The sequence below is a fragment of a genome, unplaced genomic scaffold, assembly GCF_019419815.1.
Source record: "Pyrus x bretschneideri cultivar Hongxiangsu unplaced genomic scaffold, Pyrus_bretschneideri_v1 Contig16, whole genome shotgun sequence".
In the NCBI taxonomy this organism is placed as follows: Eukaryota; Viridiplantae; Streptophyta; class Magnoliopsida; order Rosales; family Rosaceae; genus Pyrus; species Pyrus x bretschneideri.
In genome coordinates this window covers 560,665-580,613 of record NW_025999457.1, presented here as the reverse complement: position 1 = coordinate 580,613, position 19,949 = coordinate 560,665, and the positions used below count along the sequence as shown (strand labels likewise).

The 19,949-nt window shown below is 39.4% G+C and overlaps 1 protein-coding gene across 2 annotated transcripts; it reads left to right on the top strand.

Moving 5' to 3' along the window:
• Positions 1 to 12,901: 12,901 nt before the first annotated feature.
• LOC103951105 (disease resistance protein RUN1) lies at positions 12,902 to 18,407 on the top strand. 2 transcript variants are annotated; one of them, XM_048580757.1, is made up of 6 exons: positions 12,902 to 13,745; positions 14,026 to 14,601; positions 14,882 to 15,968; positions 16,061 to 16,336; positions 16,420 to 17,442; positions 17,536 to 18,407. In XM_048580757.1, exons 1-6 carry the CDS (start codon positions 13,219 to 13,221, stop codon positions 18,028 to 18,030), a joined length of 3,984 nt encoding a protein of 1,327 aa, XP_048436714.1. In that variant the 5' UTR covers positions 12,902 to 13,218; the 3' UTR covers positions 18,031 to 18,407. The 2 variants fall into 2 exon arrangements, with proteins under 2 accessions (XP_048436714.1, XP_048436715.1); XM_048580758.1 differs by having other exon boundaries at positions 12,906 to 13,691.
• The last annotated feature ends 1,542 nt before the right edge of the window (positions 18,408 to 19,949 follow it).

Here is a 19,949-nt window from a genome sequence, read left to right as displayed (position 1 = left end):
TGTTGTAACAACCCGTCCCGGGATTTACGTAAGAAAATGGGTATTTTTATATTTTCATTAAGTTTGGAGGATACCTTCCTTTTTAAAATTGTTTTTGAGTTTTAATTGGTGAGCCCAAGGGGCCCACCCCTTGTTTTTGTTCCCCGGTTCCTTCCCTTTCCCTTTTCTTTTATTTTTTTTTTCTGAAAAGTCTCTCTCTTCTCCCTCACTCTCTCTTCCTGTGCTCTCTCCTTTCCCCCCTCTTGGTGCTCTTTCTCCGACAAGAACACACACACACACACCCATGCCCACACCTATAGCTCTTTTCTAACCCCGTGGTTGTGTTTTGGACGTCAAACCATGAAGAAATCACCTCGAAGACATTTCCCAGTTTTCCAGCGAGCACCGCCCCTTTCGAGGCAATTTCCGGCCAAACCACGACGAGTTGGCCGGCGTGCAAAGTATCAGTCTCTTCGTCTCGCTGAGTACTACAACTTTCCTTTTTTTTTCACCCAATTTCATTGAGTATTGAAGACGTTATACTCATTTGAATCTTACCCAGTTTCCGGCGACCTCAGTGACTTTCGAGGCAATTTATGGCCAAACCACGGCGAGTTGGCTAGCGTGCAAGGTATCAATCTTTTTATCTCACTGAGTACTACAACTTTCCTTTTTGTTTCACCCAATTTTATTGAGTATTGGAGAAGTTATGCTCATTTGAATCTTACCCAGTTTCCGGCGGACACCCGTGGCTTCCAAGCTGTTTTCCGGCCAATTCCGACCACGATGACGGGAACCAAGGGTTTATTTCGATTCTTTACCTTCGGGGCTTCAATTTGGTATATTGAATGACATGTTTTGGTTGAGTTTTGAGCTCCAACGGAGCTTGGGAATTCTCCGGCCGAAAACCGGCCTTCCCCCTCCTTGGAATCCGGCGACCACCAAACCCAAAGGCCTTAGGGCCCTGGTTGCAAGCCCAAACCCATTACCCTTTTAATTGGGCCATTGGGCCATGAGGTGTCAAACCCAAACCCACTTTCCTTCTAACCCAAACCCAACCCACCTAAAACCTAAACCCAATTACCCTAACCCAAAACCCTAAAGCCCAAAAACGGTCAGCGTTGACTTTTGACTTTGACTAGTCAACTGTCAACGTTGACTTTTTGAGTTTCGTGCGGGACCCCTCCTAGGCTAATTTCGACGTTCTGAACCCGTTTCCGATGTCCGTTTCCCCAAATTCAGTCGTTTGAGTAGAGTTTGACTAAGTGTACCATTTATGTGCTTATGGGCGATTATCTGTGGCGTTTCCTTCTTCGTTAGATGGCGTGGCTTTTCGACGGCAAAGTACTGTGAGTGGACCCCTTCTAAAAATGCATGTTTTGATAATATAAATGCATACATGAAAAACATGATTTGATGATTATGTTTTATGGAACGTTTTACGAGATAACATGCCTACTGAGGCTAGTTTGAATTATTACTATTTTTCCTATAACCCATGTTCTTATAGAATATCTGATGGATGACAATATGATATTTAGAACATGTTTAGAACACCTCTTTATAGTATAGATGATGCATGACTTTATACTATGAAGTTGATTTTCAATATATGTATGTTCACTGGTTTTGTACTTACCTAGTGGTCCTTTCCGCTACAGGACGTAGGGATAGATCCGGTCCATCCCGGGCGACGGTTTGGTGTTGGCATAGGGCCTGGAGTGTGTTTTTCTCTGACTGTCTGCTCAGAGACGGGAAGTCGGCAAGGGGCCTGAAGTGTATTTTCCTCTGACTGTCTGCTCAGAGACGGGGAGCCGACATGGGGCCTGAAGAGTTATATCGGACATTCACTAGTGTTTATTATTTATGCGAAGTATGATTTGAGACATTGCACGACATGCTAGGTTTCGGAAAACCTATGTTTATCATTATATATATGTGTTTTCATAAAACCTGGGGGTTAGTATGTTAATAACTGTTTTATTATATATATATCAACTTGATTCACTCATGTTTGTTTTGCGCCCCCTTCAAGATTTAGAATCGAGGCATACAATCCCGACGTCCAGGCACTTTCGCATCGGCATCTTCGAGTCCTCTCAGTGTAAGACCCACTCCTTTGTTTCATTCAATTTTATATTATTTTCTTTTGGTGTTCTAGATTAGAGATGTGCTCTGAACACAGTCCTTATTTGCATATTATTTATTCTTTTATATTTATAAGCCTTATCTATCCTTTGTTTTCAGTTTTTACACTCAATAAATGGCTTTCGTCACCCTCGGGTCTCGGCCAGTACGTGTCTATCCTAGTATTCAGGGAATATCGGGGTCGGGGCGTGTCATTTGTGGTGTAATTCCACCCATGGTTAATGAAGAGGAAAATCTTGCTCTTTCTTGTTTATCTTATGCTAATGAAATTAAAAATGACGTTTATTCTATGGATCCCTCAAGTGCTCTGGGACGTGATTCTTTTCCTGCTTCATTCTATCAATCATGCTCGGATTTGTTGATTTAGATGTTATTGCATTTGTACAAGATTTTTTTAAGCGGGGTTGGCTTTATCTAAATGTTAATTGCAACTTTGTGGTCCTTATCCCTAAAGTGGAAAGGGTTGCAACTAGGGACGAAGCCAAAAATTTAACTAAGAGGGGTCACCTTAAAGTTTTAAGCTCTTTTTTTGGACAAATAAAGCTAGCTTTTTTACAAATGCTGAAAAAAATTAGTTAGAAAATGCCTAATTTTATTACCCTATTGTCTAATTTTGTTTTTAATTGTTGTATTCGCAATCTAATGCTCATTCGTACTAGTTAACCAAATACATACAACTCAGCAAGGTTTAAACATTAGTACATGAGGAAAAAAGACAAGGAGGATGGGTGTTTAAAGCCCTCTTAGGCCTTACCTCCCTCCGTCCATGGCTGCTACCATTGCTTAGTATCGACCCATTGCTCTTGCTTGTGAAGGAGTTTTTCGGGATTGCCATGGTCAGTTTCATGGTGGTTTCTGCCAAGGAATTGGTCATCCCATTTTTTTTTCCAGAACTATTGATAGTTATTATTGGTGTAGAGTTTGCATATAAGTGGGGTTGACATTGTCTTTGGCTGGAAAGTGACTATTATAGTGTTGTTTCTACTCTCCAATCGACTGATTTTGATCCTCATGAGCCACTTTGTCCACAATGGTGATAAGAGCATATTTATGCGACTTAATTGGCTTGTTCTCGTGCATTTACGTTGTGTTTCTTTAGTTATTTTAGTCCTTTATGCCATTTTCGTGTGTTTCTAGGTTAATATGGCTAAGGAGGCAAAAAGGTGCATGTCGGAGCATTTTGGAGCAAAATTGGGCTTAGAATGGTGAGCTTATGCTTGGAGCCAAAGTGTTGGACGAATTTGAAGGCCTTGTATGCACTTTGGACATAAAACAAAGGGCCTAGCCCAATCAAACAATCCTTTGAGCCATGCAAAACCTCTAGCCCAATCAAACAATCCATCAAAGCCATGCAAAACCACCATTCACACACACATGCATCAAGAAACCTTCTTTGTCGTGCCTTCCCCTTAGATTTTCAGCATTTCACTTCATCATTGCACCACATTCTCCCTTTTTAATCCACATGTATTCATCATCATTCACCCTAGTTGTCACTCACATGCATTCCCTTCAATAAATCAGCCAACACATACACCCATCACCCAAAACACCTTCCTTGCCGTGCACATGCATTCACCTTTGACAATTCCAGCTTTCCACCAACCAACCTAGCTGTTTTTCACATGCATTCCCTTCATAATTGCAGCCACATTCTCTCACATTCTCACCTATTCTCTCCCTATAAAACCATGCAATTCCATCACACAATTCATTCATTCACTCTCCATTCTCATTACCTCAAACAAACACAAAAACTGCACTTGTGCCGTGAGTCCCCCTTCCATTTTCCAGCATCCCCCTTTCATTCCCACCACTCCCCATTCCTCTAAAACACTACCCAATCATTCCCCAATCCATTCAACACACCAACAACATCCCTTAGACCTTATGCTACAACAAAGAGGAGGAGAAGAGTGCCTAAACGTTTATACAATTCAAGTTTGAGTTGTTGGAATGTTTAGGTGTTTCTTTTCCTTGATTTCAATGGTTATATTTACTTATCGTTGTTTTGTACGTATGAGGAACTAAACCCCCTTGGCTAGGGGGGATTCGAAATACATGTTTATGCTTGCAATATGAATTGATTACCTTTGGTTGGAATTTCATAAGTTGTGGATTCAATTTGTTTAACTGTTTGATTGATAACCTATTTATGTATGTTTATTGAGAGTGCACGCTTAATTTTCATGCATGAATATGACGCTAGAATATAAGTGAGTTTCACCTAATAGTTATGAACTTATATTCACAAGTAGTGGAGGTTGCTTATAAACAATCGCGTTAAGTAAATTCTTGGCATAAGTTTCATGCAATTCATAGTAACGAATGCCTCGTCAACACTTATAGTTTTCAAAGAACTTAATGATTCTTGCTTGTATCTCTATTATGCAATTCATGTAGGGAACTTGTGGGGAATGCTTTGGGTTGTCGTATGCAATCATCCAATTCATTAACTTAAGGAAAACTTGACGGTTAATTTAAGCGGACCTAATTAACCCGGGGTGTTGAGTTTCATAATTCATCGAAAGACCAACTGAAAATCATCTTGTATGCAAGTGTAACATGTGTGGAGAAGAACCTTCTAGCTAGCATTCATCCATATTTTCATCACATTCATATTTACATTTTGCCCTTAATTACAATCTGTGCATTTTAGTTTAATTTCGTCAAAACCTCAATCCCCCCATACTTTGTTTAGTCTTAGTCTTAATCTATCTTATTTTGAGTTTTGCATTCTTTGAGTCTAGTATAGTGTTTTAAACTTGTTTTTACGTTTTTAAGTCAAATCCAAGTGATTAACAATCCCTCCTAATCCCCGGTCCAGAACGATCCCTACTTACATTCTTTACTACAATTGACAAAAAGAGGGTTTAATTTGTGTGCGTATAATTCTCGCATCAAATTTTGGCGCCGTTGCCGGGGATTAGCAACTTTGCTAATCTCTTGGATTGTTTTATTTTCGTTTGTGTGTATATATTTTTAGTTTTATTTTGTTGATTTTAGAAGCAAGACATGGCACTTGATAGTGCTTCTCTTTTGTCACAGCTTATGGAAAGGTCCCAAATGCAAAGAGTTGGTACATTTGATCATAATCAATCAAGGAATGACGTGTTTTCCAATACTTACAATTCAGATTGGAGTGATCATTCAAACTCTATGTGGTGGGAACCTCAACATATTCAACAAGAAGGATATTGGCAGCCCTATGAGGAATTCTATTCAACGTCTATGCATCCACCACAACCTCATATACAATATGCCCAACCAAACTCAGGTTTGTCAATAGATTATAATCAAGCTCTTAATGAATTAATTTCTTTGGTGCAGGGCTCACAAAACCAAGTCGAGGAGGCTCAACAAGGAGAATATTGGCAACCATATGAGGAGTTCTATACAACACCTATGCAGCCACCATAACCTGCCCAAACAAATTCAAGTAAGTCTTTGTATAATGATACGGTTAGTGAGTTACTCACCAATTTGTCTCAGGGGCAAGAAGATCAAAACAAAGCAATGCAAAATCAAGACAAAAGGTTGGACAACTTGGAAAAGCAAATTGGGCAGATAGCGGAGTTCGTAGGACAATTTCAAGACCAAGGCAAACTCCCTATTTCAACCATTGCAAATCCGAAGGAAGGATTTGAAACTGCCAAGGATATCACGTTAAGAAGTGGCAAGGAGGTTGGAACGGACCCTCAACCATCAAAATCAAATCACAAGGAAGATGAAAGATTGCAATTTGAGGAAGAGGAACACACCCAACACACGGAAAGGGTGGAAACACCTTTGCCGCAGGCACCTATTGCTCCTACGCCATCCAATTCAGGTAAAGTTGTTCCAAATTTAATTCTTTCTAACCCATTCCACCCAATGTCCCTATTCCTTGCAGGTTCATGAATTCCAAGGAAGAAGAAAGTGAAAAAGACTCTTGGAAGCCCTTCCAAAGGTGCAAAGTATGGAATATCAAGAATTCGTCAAAGAGGATGTTCTTGAGGCAAACAACCCCAAAGAAGTTGAATTTCATAACACAGGACAAGTCATAACTCTCAAAACACCAAATCTAGCTGAATTTTCTAGTCCTACAACTTTCGAAGGGGTGTTGAGCACACAGGTAAACCACCTCCCCGAATTTCAATTTTGTTTTATACTAATATGTTGTTAATGATCCAGGCACCCACTCTAGAATTTAAACCATTACCGGATCATCTCAAGTATCACCCCCCATTCAAAGATCAATTCCATGTCGTGGGTCCTAAGTGAGAAAAGAAGTTCTTCGTCCGGCTGCAAGACGTAAAAGAAAGCGCTACTTGGGAGGTAACCCAATGCACTGAATAAAACAAAGCATGTTCATTGATTTTCGAGAATTACAAGTGCGGAAAAAAAAAAGTATCTAACAAAGAAAGAGAAAGATGGAGCCTTCACAAAGGTTGTGTACGTGAAGCCCCATTACGTGGCAACACTCTAGGAGCAGGAGGCATCAGAGCGGGAGGCATCGGAGCAGGAGGCATCGGAGCGAGAGGCATAGGAGCGGGAGGCATCGAAGCAGGAGGCATAGGAGCGGGAGGCACCGAAGATAGATCATTCGATGCCCCAATCCTTGGTGGAACGCTAGATGACGCAGGAAAAATGTGCCTCTGGAAGAAAGACGCAAGCCTTTGACGGTCATTTTGAATTCGACCTTGAGATTCTTGCATCTCATCAAGCTTCCTCTTCATGCCTGTCGAATAATTATTTGCAAGCACGTGCAAACTTCTATTCTCGTGCTTAAGCTGTCTGATCTCTTGCTTGAGATTTTCCACCTCCACCATCAATGATTCAACCTGACAGGAGCGAGCAAGTAGGCGTTGGCCCATGTTGGACACAGAGCCCGCGCACTGAACACTGAGAGCCAGGGACTCTTGAACGGCCAACTCATCGGACCGTCCTGAAAGCAGCTGACTATCTTTAGGAGTGAAGAGGTTCCGAGCTACTATCGTAGCTGTTGTTGCATCCGTCATCACAGAGTCTTCACTTGTAAGAGGGCCATGAGAAGATAAGAAAGACGGGCACCATACCTTACCGTGACGCGGCGCGACCGGATCACTGCTGAGACTCAAATCTAAGCAAATGTTCAATGAGTTAGATGAGTTAGCCATTTTTTAAGAAGTTAAAAGATAAGGGTTGGATGGAGTAAAATCTCAACGGGCCGGAGACGATGAATGGGCAATCTTCAAAGTGTGCATGTTAGAGGTAATCGATCACCTCTATAAAGGAGAGGCGACACAATCACCAATTCAAAATTGAAGAGACACCACTCTTCAAAGCTGGATTTTCCGGCGTAAAGATCGCCAACTCTTCAGACGCAATCCCGGCTTTTCAGATAAAGCGTGCCACTTTGTCAAAAGCTCTCTGACAAAGCTGAAGACGCGTGGAGGTCGAGAAAGCAGCTACACACTTTTGCCGACAAGCGTGGGTGACAAAGCCGAAATCCCGACTTTTCAGAAAACGCGTGCCACTTTGTCAAAAGCTCTTTGACAAAGCTGAAGACGCGTGGAGGTCATTGCCGCATCCGCACTACCACTTTCCATTACAATTCCTATATACATCAACATTCATGGCAAGGCATACACCCAAAAACGCATGACTTCCCTTCTCGGCCGAGAATGTAACCGCAACCAACCCTCTCAAACATGCTCAGTTTTCTTCTTCCCTTAAGAGCACCTATTCTACCATTGATGTACCCCCAAAGAAGATACCAGATGCCTGGAGTACAGATGAGGCAAGAGGAAACGGTGGATCGAAGCATGTGGAGACAAGCGCAACAAATATATGTGCTGATTCATTCGCTACTTCTTCAAAAGCAAAAGTATCTCATATCATCAAGGGCGAAAGCAAAGGTATCTCATATCATGATCATTCCCTGTCTTTTCCTTTGCCTTTGCTATTACTCGCATGGCAAAGTAAAAAGAGCAATCAGCCGGCACTTGGAGTTAGTCTTTCGATCTACCCTCTTCAATACGAATTGGAAAGATTGAACAAAGAAACAGGTCATCACCTCCACCTCGTGCTTGCCTGCCATGTGTCAGAATCCTCCATCCCTGTTCAAGATTAGCCTGTGGAAAAGCTCACGATCAAGCCTCAATGCAATCACCAAGAAGAAGATGGAATTTACACTCCATAACCAGATTTGCATCCCTAAACTCTTCTCTTTGTTAGATACATTCTGCCATGTTTAGTATGTTTAGTTGTTTTTTATGTGTTTACTTTTGTTTGGTGTGTTTTAAGCTTAAAACATTGAGGACAATGTTTGATTGAAGTGTGGGGGGGGGGTAACTAAGTATGTTGATAATTCGTTGGATTTTATCACCCATAACTTCAAGTGTTGTTCCTTGCTGTTTTAAAATGTTTTTGAGCTGATTTGGAGTGTTTTAGTGTGTTTTGTTTTATAACTCCGAAAATCACAGAAAAATTTGAAAAACATGTTTTGAAAAGCCTAAAAAGAGTGTTTTGAGTCATTTTTGTGTGTTTGTGTCGTAGGTCACCTTCCAACACAATGATGAGGATTTGGTTTTTAATTGCATGACTGTTAAAAAGAGTTATAAATATGGAGAAAAGTTTGATATACTCTTGGTATATGCTTGGTTATGGTTATAATGTATGACTTCACATGCAATCAAATATGAAAAAATTTGTTCTTGTAACATGCTTGAAGGAAGGAACTCAAACAAACGCTACAACCTTGTGAGACTTGAGCCTAAACGTTATTTGGAGAGTTAAAATCTGTGCATTATGGTTTCTAAAGTCGTTGCATGATCTCATTATTCTTTGCTTGGTTACTACTTAGAAGGCGTTTCATCATATAGTTCCAAATGCTAGAACTCATGCCCATTTCATTCAAAGCATGTTATTGATTTGCATAACACATATTCAAGATGAAGTTGTGTAGTGACCACCATCAAAGCCAAATAGCCATGTGCCCTTCATTCATTATTTGTTTAAGTTAACCCCGTTGAGCCTTGTTAAGCCTTTATTCCTTGTTAACCCACATTATCCTCACCTAGCCTAGTTTAGGACAGTCCACACCCTTGTTCTTAAAAGATAGTGAGCATGACTTAAATGAATTCCTTTTGAGTTACATTATGCAAGAAAATGAGTGTGGGGGAATGAATGCTTGTTCTTAAGTTTATATGTATGTTTTGAGATTCAAAAGAAAAGAAAAGAAAGAAAGAAGAAAAGGGCTTGAAAAGATGTAAGAATGAGTGATTAAGTGTTGAATGTTGAAGAAGGGGTCCAAAACACCAAATCTGGCCCTAAATTGTCTAAATTTTCCCTTTTTGTTCAAAAATTGAGTTTTCATTCAAAAGTGAATTCTAAGTTGATTCGAATGCTTTGCTCACTATTGCTTTAAGAACTTTTGTTTATCCTTACCTTTCTTTGTTAGCCAATACCTAAGCCTCGTTACAACCCTCAAACTTCTATCTTGAGTGTTGTGCATTTCAATTTGTAGAGTTTGAATTTGGCATGAGCATATGGTGTCACTGGTTCTCGCGTCTAAGTAGTAGCATTCCATTCATGAGATCATATCTAAACATGCTTATTAACTCCAGAAATTGTGTTCTTTGTGATACATATATGTGAGTGTTCGTTTTCATGTTTACATCAATCTTCTCACATATGACTAGATTAGGGTGTGTAGTTAGAAAATCTGAGTGAAAATCGAGTGCATATCTTGTAAGGAATTGAGCAAATTCTCTAGGGCATGTTACTACATTCAAAACATGGTTTTAAATGCTTAATTGTGAACTAGTATGTGGTGACTATGATTAAGAATGTACTTAAGTGTGAAGATGACTAAAATCTGTGAAGATAACGAATTTTAACATGTCATGTGCATTGAACATTCCTGAGACTATTGTTGGAAGGTTTAGGTTTTGTTTTGTTTTTCTGTTTTGCTCGAGGACTAGCAAAAGCTAAGTGTGGGGGAATTTGATAGGAGCATATTTATGCGACTTAATTGGCTTGTTCTCGTGCATTTACGTTGTGTTTCTTTAGTTATTTTAGTCCTTTATGCCATTTTCGTGTGTTTCTAGGTTAATATGGCTAAGGAGGCAAAAAGGTGCATGTCGGAGCATTTTGGAGCAAAATTGGGCTTAGAATGGAAAGCTTATGCTTGGAGCCAAAGTGTTGGACGAATTTAAAGGCCTTGTATGCACTTTGGACATAAAACAAAGGGTCTAGCCCAATCAAACAATCCTTTGAGCCATGCAAAACCTCTAGCCCAATCAAACAATCCATCAAAGCCATGCAAAACCACCATTCACACACACATGCATCAAGAAACCTTCTTTGCCGTGCCTTCCCCTTAGATTTTCAGCATTTCACTTCATCATTGCACCACATTCTCCCTCTTTAATCCACATGTATTCATCATCATTCACCCTAGTTGTCACTCACATGCATTCCCTTCAATAAATCAGCCAACACATGCACCCATCACCCAAAACACCTTCATTGCCGTGCACATGCATTCACCTTTGACAATTCCAGCTTTCCACCAACCAACCTAGCTGTTTTTCACATGCATTCCCTTCATAATTGCAGCCACATTCTCTCACATTCTCACTCATTCTCTCCCTATAAAACCATGCAATTCCATCACACAATTCATTCATTCACTCTCCATTCTCATTACCTCAAACAAACACAAAAACTGCACTTGTGCCGTGAGTCCCCCTTCCATTTTCCAGCATCCCCCTTTCATTCCCACCACTCCCCATTCCTCTAAAACACTACCCAATCATTCCCCAATCCATTACAACATCCCTTAGACCTTATGCTACAACAAAGAGGAGGGGAAGAGTGCCTAAACGTTCATACAATTCAAGTTTGAGTTGTTGGAATGTTTAGGTGTTTCTTTTCCTCGATTTCAATGGTTATATTTACTTATCGTTGTTTTGTACGTATGAGGAACTAAACCCCCTTGGCTAGGGGGGGATTCGAAATACATGTTTATGCTTGCAATATGAATTGATTACCTTTGGTTGGAATTTCATGAGTTGTGGATTCAATTTGTTTAACTATTTGATTGATAACCTATTTATGTATGTTTATTGAGAGTGCACGCTTAATTTTCATGCATGAATATGACGCTAGAATATAAGTGAGTTTCACCTAATAGTTATGAACTTATATTCACAAGTAGTGGAGGTTGCTTATAAACAATCGCGTTAAGTAAATTCTTGGCATAAGTTTCATGCAATTCATAGTAACGAATGCCTCGTCAACACTTATAGTTTTCAAAGAACTTGATGATTCTTGCTTGTATCTTTATTATGCAATTCATGTAGGGAACTTGTGGGGAATGCTTTGGGTTGTCGTATGCAATCATCCAATTCATTAACTTAAGGAAAACTTGACGGTTAATTTAAGCGGACCTAATTAACCCGGGGTGTTGAGTTTCATAATTCATCGAAAGACCAACCGAAAATCATCTTGTATGCAAGTGTAACATGTGTGGAGAAGAACCTTCTAGCTAGCATTCATCCATATTTTCATCACATTCATATTTACATTTTGCCCTTAATTACAATCTGTGCATTTTAGTTTAATTTCGTCAAAACCTCAATCCCCCCATACTTTGTTTAGTCTTAATCTTAATCTATCTTATTTTGAGTTTTGCATTCTTTGAGTCTAGTATAGTGTTTTAAACTTGTTTTTACGTTTTTAAGTCAAATCCAAGTGATTAACAATCCCTCCTAATCCCCGGTCCAGAACGATCCCTACTTACATTCTTTACTACAATTGACAAAAAGAGGGTTTAATTTGTGTGCGTATAATTCTCGCATCAAATGGTCTATTTGTTTGGACCGCATTCGGAAGATGACATTCTAGCCTCTCACATATATCGTGAAGGAAATGTGGTTGCAGACACTTTTGCTAACATGGTATTGTTTTCTCCAACTTTGGTATGACATGATTCAAATCATATGGCAGTTCATGCTGCATTGTTTTCAAACTATGTTGGCTTTCCTAACTTTCACTTTTCAAATAAATGTGCATCTAGGCATACAAGTTTGTCTCACCTTCTTGTCTTTCTTTTTAACCTTGTGACGTTGCTTGTTTTATTTTGCAGGTTTAGACATTTAGGTTCGGCTTTAGAGGGTTGGGTTACATGTCCCCTCCTTTTTCCTTGTATCTTTGTTGTTTTTGTTTCTAGAAGGATAAAATTTATGTCTTCCTTTTTTTCGTGTATCTTTTATCATTTTTCTTGTATTATGAGAGGTTAGGTTTATGTCCCCCCTAATTTTTTTTGAATATCAATAAAATTCTCTTCGTATTGTCGAGATTTTCTTTTTTAGAAAAAAATAAGTGTATTCAACTAAAAACTGATTTTACAATATGTTTGGGTGTGGAAAAGCAAGTTAAGAATTGAGCGACCGGAATTGAATTTGTTGGGTTTGGCTACTTGATGCGCGGAAATCAACAATTGTCGCACGGAAAAAATCATGAAAATTGGGGCTCTAATTTTTCGAGTTTAAATTCCATCATTTCACAATTTCAATTAAGAGGAAAACTGTATCTAATCACAATTTCATTTGACTACCCACCATCTAATCACAATTTCACAAGTTCAAATAAAACTTTGACCCAAAAAAAGAAGAAGAAGGAAATATAGAAAAGAAGAAACGAACTTCAATTCACTTCACTCTCGGAATGAATTTCTCACTTCTGCGATAGATGGATGGATTTATCTGAATCCGCTATGAATGGAAATTGGTGATGGCACTGGTGGGTGTGCTTGAGATTAAGATTAGATGGTAAGTTTGTCCGTGAAAAAAGCTGTATCGTAATTATGACAAGGTGCTTCATTCAAAATAATGGACCGTACACAAAAATAAAATAAAAATAAAACGAGAGAAACTAGAGCAACAGTCGATGGCGACTGCAATCTATTAGACGGGTGAGAGATTTGCTGCCCCCATCGGACGGTTGTAATTGGCCGTTGAAATTTCATATTCCATTCCGATGCTAGAAGACTTGAGAGATCTGGATCTGATCGGTCTGGGTTTCCATTAAGGAAGAAGAGCGCAGAGATTTCCGTTGGGATCCATGGCCACCACGCAATCAAGAAAACGAAGAAAGCCGAATATTCCGTTGGGATCCACGTCCCCCACGCAACCAACTTGTTACGATGTCTTCCTTGGTTTCTTTGGCCCAGACACCCGCAGGGGTTTCGCAGGCCGTCTAGATGCGGTTCTGAGTGAACGAGGAGTCGTCGTATATAGAGACGACGATTATGAATATTATGGGGTAGAACCCATTAACTCACAAATCCGCAAGGCAATCGAAAGTTCAAGAATTTCAATTGTCATTCTTTCAAGAAATTACGCCAGATCAATATGGTGCTTGGATTTGCTAAAACTAATTCTCGATTGTAGGCAAGTGACTGGCCAGATAGTTTTACCTGTCTTCTATAATGTGGACCCTTCCGATGTACGAAAACAGAAAGGCGTTTTCGGTACAGCTTTTGCCGGGTACGAACGATATTTCAAGGACAACATCGACAAAGAGCGCGCCTGGAGGTATGCTCTTTGTGAAGTAGCCAATATTTCTGGACTTGTGCTAGACAAGAATGGGTGAGTAGATTCAGTAGCAAACAAAATTTTATTTTATTTTATATTTTTGCTATGTGATATGTATGCTTGTATTCTTTGCTGCTGACTGTAATTTGTGATATCAAATGTTAAGCTGTCCAAAGAGATGAATTTCGTTGCTAGCTAGCTTTTCGATTTGTCCTCTCATAAGAGATAGATAGATTATTGCCGTACATTTTGGTTCTTAACCAAAAGCCTTACACTTCCATCGGGATTCTTTCTAATATTTCCGGATGATTAACATTTATTTTCTTCTGCATAGGGATGACGCACAATTGATCAACGAAATCGTTGAATGCATATTGAATATATTGCAACCTGTGGCACCTGATGTTAAGCAGCAGAGTTTTGCGTTGGGATCCACGGCCCCCACGCAACCAACTGATTACGATGTCTACCTCAGTTTCAGAGGCGATGACACCGGCATGAATTTCGCAAGCCATCTATATGCGGCTCTGAGTAGAAACCGTGTCGTCGTACGGAGAGACAAAGATTATCTACGTCCTGGGGCAGAACCCATTAACTCACAAATCCGCAAGGCAATCGAAAGTTCAAGATTTTCAATTGTCATTTTTACAAGAAATTACGCCAGTTCAACAGGGTGCTTGGATGAGCTTCAACAAATTGTCGATTGTGGGCGAGTGACTGGCCTGAGAGTTATTCCTGTCTTCTATGATGTGAACCCATCCGAGGTACGACACCAGAAAGGCGACAGTTGGGGTGACGCTTTTTACGACCACGAACTACGTTTCAAGGACAATATCGACAAAGTGCGCACCTGGAGGAACGCTCTTCATGAAGTAACCTCTCATTCTGGATTTGCGCTAACCGCGGCTGGGTGAGTAGATTCAGTAGCAAACAAAATTTTATTTTATTTTATATTTTTGCTATGTAATATGTATGCTTGTATTCTTTGCTGCTGACTGTAATTTGTGATATCAAATGTTAAGCTGTCCAAAGAGATGAATTTCATTGCTAGCTATCTTTTCGATTTGTCCTCTCATAAGAGATAGATAGATTATTGCCTTACATTTTGGTTCTTAACCAAAAGCCCTACACTTCCATCGGGATTCTTTCAAATATTTCCGGATGATTAACATTTATTTTCTCCTGCATAGGTACGAGGCACAATTAGTCGCACGAATTGTTGAATTCATATTGAATGCATTGCAACCCGTGGCATCTGATGTTGAGCAGCTAGTGGGAATTGAGTCAAGAGTAGAGGAACTAAATACGCTTTTGGATATTGAATCAAATGATGTTCGCTTCATAGGGATATGGGGGGTGGGTGGGATAGGCAAGACAACTATTGCCGATGTGATTTTTAACAACATTTCCATTGAATTTGAAATTTTCACCCGTATTTGTAATATTAGGGAGCTAAGTGAAACACAGGGTGATCTGCAACTGCAAAAGAAACTTCTGTATGAGGCTTTGAGGCTAGACACAGATGTTCCAAATGTTAACGAGGGAGCCATAATGATAAGGAACATTCTATGTAAGAGAAAGGTTCTTCTCATTTTAGACGATGTTGACAACTTACACCAACTGGAATCATTGGCTGGAAACAGAGAATGGTTTGGTTTGGGGAGCAGAGTCATCGTTACGACTAGAAATGAGAAATTGCTAAGAAAGCATGGTGTAGATAGCATATTTGAAGTTAAGGAATTAAGTGAGAGGGAATCGCTTCGGCTCTTCAATATTTACGCCTTTAAAAGTGTTGAATCCCCAGAAGATTATTTGAATCTGTCTAAACAGTTTGTTAATTATTGTAGAGGCATTCCCTTTGCAATCAAGGTTTTGGGATCCTCTCTGTTCCACAGAAGTCTCGAAGAGTGGCATAGCGTATTGAAAAAACGGGAGCATTTTCCTGATGAAACAGTTTCTCAAATACTTGAACTAAGTTATCATGGACTGGCGGACAATGAGAAAAGAATGTTTCTAGATATTGCTTGTTTCTTTCAAGGAATGGACAAGGAACGAGTGGTAGAGATACTAGATTGTTTTGGATTTAATTCCAAGTATGGGATGGAAGCTCTCATTGAGAGATCTCTCATAACTATTTCAAATAACAAAGTGTTGATGAATGGGTTGATACAAGAAATGGGACGACAAGTGGTACGCAGAGACGCTGTTGCGGATCCTGGAGAGCAAAGCAGGTTGTGGCTTCATGAGGATGTCATTCATGTATTGAGGAATAATACGGTAAGTGGTTTTGAAGGAAGATGGTGTATATCAAGTACTTCTAAACTTAATTATACTATCTAATGAACTTATTCTGAATTCTCTGTTATCAGGGTACAAAGGCGGTTGAAGGTATAGCCTTAGACTTGCCTAAATTGAAAGAGGCATGTTGGGACTTGGAGGCCTTCTCGACGATGCATAATCTCAGATTTCTTCAAATTCATAATCTGCGAATGACCCAAGGCCCAAAAAAACTTTCTAATGCCTTAAAGTTTCTTGAATGGAGTGGGTATCCTTCAGAATCTCTCCCACAAGAATTTGAACTTGAGCAACTTTGTGAAGTTAACTTGTGCCATAGCAGCATTGGACAACTTTGGAGTGGAACCAAGGTCAGATCACAGGTAGCACATAAAAAGTTGGGTTTCTTTTTTTTGAATATATACTAAATTTTGTGCTTTAATGTTTTGAACAGTGCTTAGGCAATCTGAAATTCGTCAATGTTAGCTACTCCCAGAACCTGACCAGGACCCCGAACTTTACAGTTACTCCAAATCTTCATAGATTAATTCTTGAAGGCTGTACAAAATTGGTGATGATCGACCCATCCATTGCTGAGCTCAAAAGGCTTATCTTCTTAAATCTTAGGGACTGCAGAAGTCTTGAACACCTTCCCGAACGTTTTGGAATGGAAAGTCTTCAAATTCTTATTCTTTCTGGATGTTCAAAAATTAATAAAGTTCCAGAATTTGTGAGACCTATGGAAAACTTGTTGGAACTTCATTTAGACAAGACTGCTGTAGAAGAATTACCTTCTTCAATTGAATGTCTGACTGGCCTTACTTTATTAAACCTGAGAGATTGCAGAAATCTCAGTTCCCTTGCAAGCAGTGATTGGAAGTTGCGTTCCCTCAAAAGTCTCAATCTCAGTGGATGCTCAAAGCTTGAAGAACTGCCAAAAGACTTGGGAAATATGGTTAGTTTGAAGGAGCTTGATGTGGGCGGTACCTCTATTAATGATCTACCATCCTCCATTTCCCGCCTGAAAAAACTTGAATTGTTATCCCTTTGTGGTTGCAAATCGATGCGAAGAAAGAAGACAAGTCCACTGAGTTTGCTGTTGCCGACCACTGATTCTAGTTTGCTTTCTTTAACAATACTGAATCTCAGTGACTGTAATCTTGAGGAGGTAACAATCCTGGAAAGTCTTGGCTGCTTGTCCTCAATAGTATCGCTTAATCTAAGTAACAACAGTTTTGTTAGTCTTCCCAAGAGCATCACAGGGCTGTCTAAGCTTCAGATTTTGAATCTGGGTGGTTGTAAGAGGCTTAAAAAATTGCCGGACATTTCAGCAGAATTGAACTTAAGTGTTGAGGGAAAAGGCAGTAGTTCACAGAAAGGGCTGTCATCATGTTTCAGTTTTATTAATTGCTTTGAAGTGATTGAAGACCAAGGCTGCAACAATGTAGCATTTGCAGCGTTAAGGAGATTCCTTGAGGTTCTCTCTCTCTCTCTCTCTCATTTTGTACTTATTTATAAGACGGACATATCAATTGTTTAACTTCACTATGTTTAATTTTGTATTATGTAGGGAATCCCTTACGTAGGGAATAAATTTGAAGCTATATATCCTGGCAGTGAAGTTTCTGAGTGGTTTAGTTATCGAAGTGAGAGGCCTGTGGTAAGCGTGGAGCTCCCTCAACACTGGTATGAGAACGAGTGGATGGGATATGTATTGTGTGCTGTTTTCACTCTCCGTCGACGACTCCCACCTAATCTGCTTGGTAAATGGAACTATGGAACCCATAGCAGTGCACATGGTCTTCGTTGCGAAGTGAAGCCTGGGAATTTGGGTGTAGGTGGCTGGTGTCCTTCCTTCGCCTGCAGCGAAGAATTAGGGCAAATTGAGAAAGAGCACCTTTGGCTATCCTTTATATCTGGTGCATACTTTGGTACAACATGGCAAGACAGTTGTCATCACCTTGAGTTTACATTTAAAACCTTAGGCCATGGTTTGGAGGTGAAGAGGTGTGGAGTCCGTCTCATCTACAAGAGAGATTTGGTTGGTTTAAAGCAACCTTTTTGACCAAACATCACTTGTGCGCAATCATGAATTTGACTATCCCTTTATCTAGAGGAAACAAGCAAAACAAGCAACTCCAGTGAGTATGATGCAGTCTCAAAGAACATCCGTTTATCCAAGGAAGCTGGAAACTGGTTATGAGATGAGGTACTTTCTTTACCTGGTAAATGAACTATGCAAAGAGGACGTGTCTTTTTTTAACTCATGTATATTATCTTAATCGACGTCATGCACAATTTTATTATAGTTGTTTCTTTTTTCTGAGTGAAATGCTTGAAAGGCGTTATGGTAATTAACAATGCATCCGTGAGAGTCAGATTCAACTGTATTTGTATAATGAGTGTAAATTGCATTGGAATGATCTGTCTGTACTTCTTGCTCAGACCCTGTGCATCCGAAAACTTGTGTGATAAGCCACTCAGTGCTAGGGGTGGGCACTTGAAACCCAAAACTGAAACCCAAACACATGAACCAAATCGGACAGCACGAATGGCTCGGTTTTGTGGTTTTGAAACGGTTTGGTTTCGGTTTTGGCTTTTGAAGACTGCATCGAAACCAAACCGCACCTCAAATTAGATGTCGTGTTTTAATTGGTGGTTTGTTAGAGTCTAGATCTAGTGTGTAAATTTCATAATAATGATTATTTTTCCCAAAGTTATAACCCTCATCAAGCTTGATTATTTTTCCCATTATAACCCTCATCAAGCTAGGCATCTTCACTGTTTCTTTACAGGAAAAGATGAACATTTTATTACCAGTAAAAGAACCTCAGAATCCTAATTTTCAAGTTCAGAATGATGGCTAATCAGCAATGCAAATGAAAACTCAAAAAGAAACAATGAGCATCAAATAAGAGTTAGTCACAAAATGAGAGATACAAAGACCAATCTCTGATCAAATAATAAGCCACATCACTCCATTTGGGTGCTTTTTCCTGCTCAGTCACAGAGTCTGTCATTTGTGCAATTAGCTAGTTAGGCTAAGCTAGTTGTTTATATATCATTCTCCCAAACCATTTTCTTGCTGTGATCAAATGTACAGTAAAGAAAAGAATTCTCATGTGGGTTGATTAATTAATGTATTGTGTGAAAAATGAGACCGTGTTATGCGTAGATAGGTATAAATTTTTAATTGTAAATTATTTTTTCTTCTAAAATCAAACTGAAACCGTTTGAAATGGCACCAAACCAAACCAAATGGTTTGTTTCATTTTGGTTTTTGGCTTCAAAACTACATCGGAAAAAGTTTCTATTTTGGTTGCGGTTTCACTCAAAACCGCATCAAACCGAACCGTGCCCACCCCTACTTAGTACTACGGTCTAGTGATATTCTTCTTTACTCGTAAATGAGAGGTTTTTAGGTTCGATTCTCACAAAAAACGAACATGAATCAAATTATTGCTAACCTATTATGAGACTTGGCTCACCCCCTCTTCCTTCTTAAGGTAGATAATATTATTTATTAAAAAAAAATAAAAATAAAAAAAACGTGTGTGATAATTCATACCCGTTATCTTAACAATTTGTGTTGTGTCATACCTATTATCTTAACAGGTTCTTAACCAGTGACCATATTACAACCAATTTTGTTAACAAGTTGGCCTGGAACGTGTTACTTTACTGTAGTATCGTGTCGGGTTAATGGGTTAATAAATTGTCAGGGCTAATGAGTAGATTTGGCAAACGGCTCATCTTTGTCTTGTTCGTGTCGCTTTTATGTCATACTTGTTATTTTAATGGATCATGTCATGTCAGACCCGTTATCCTAAAAGGTGACCTAATAACGACTCAATCCGTTACTAGGTTGATACGAAACCTGTTAAATTTATGTCGGATTAACAAGTCGTGTAATAAATTGTCAGATCTAATTATATATTGATTTTTGTCATTATTACAATAAATATCTTAATTGTAGAACATGTG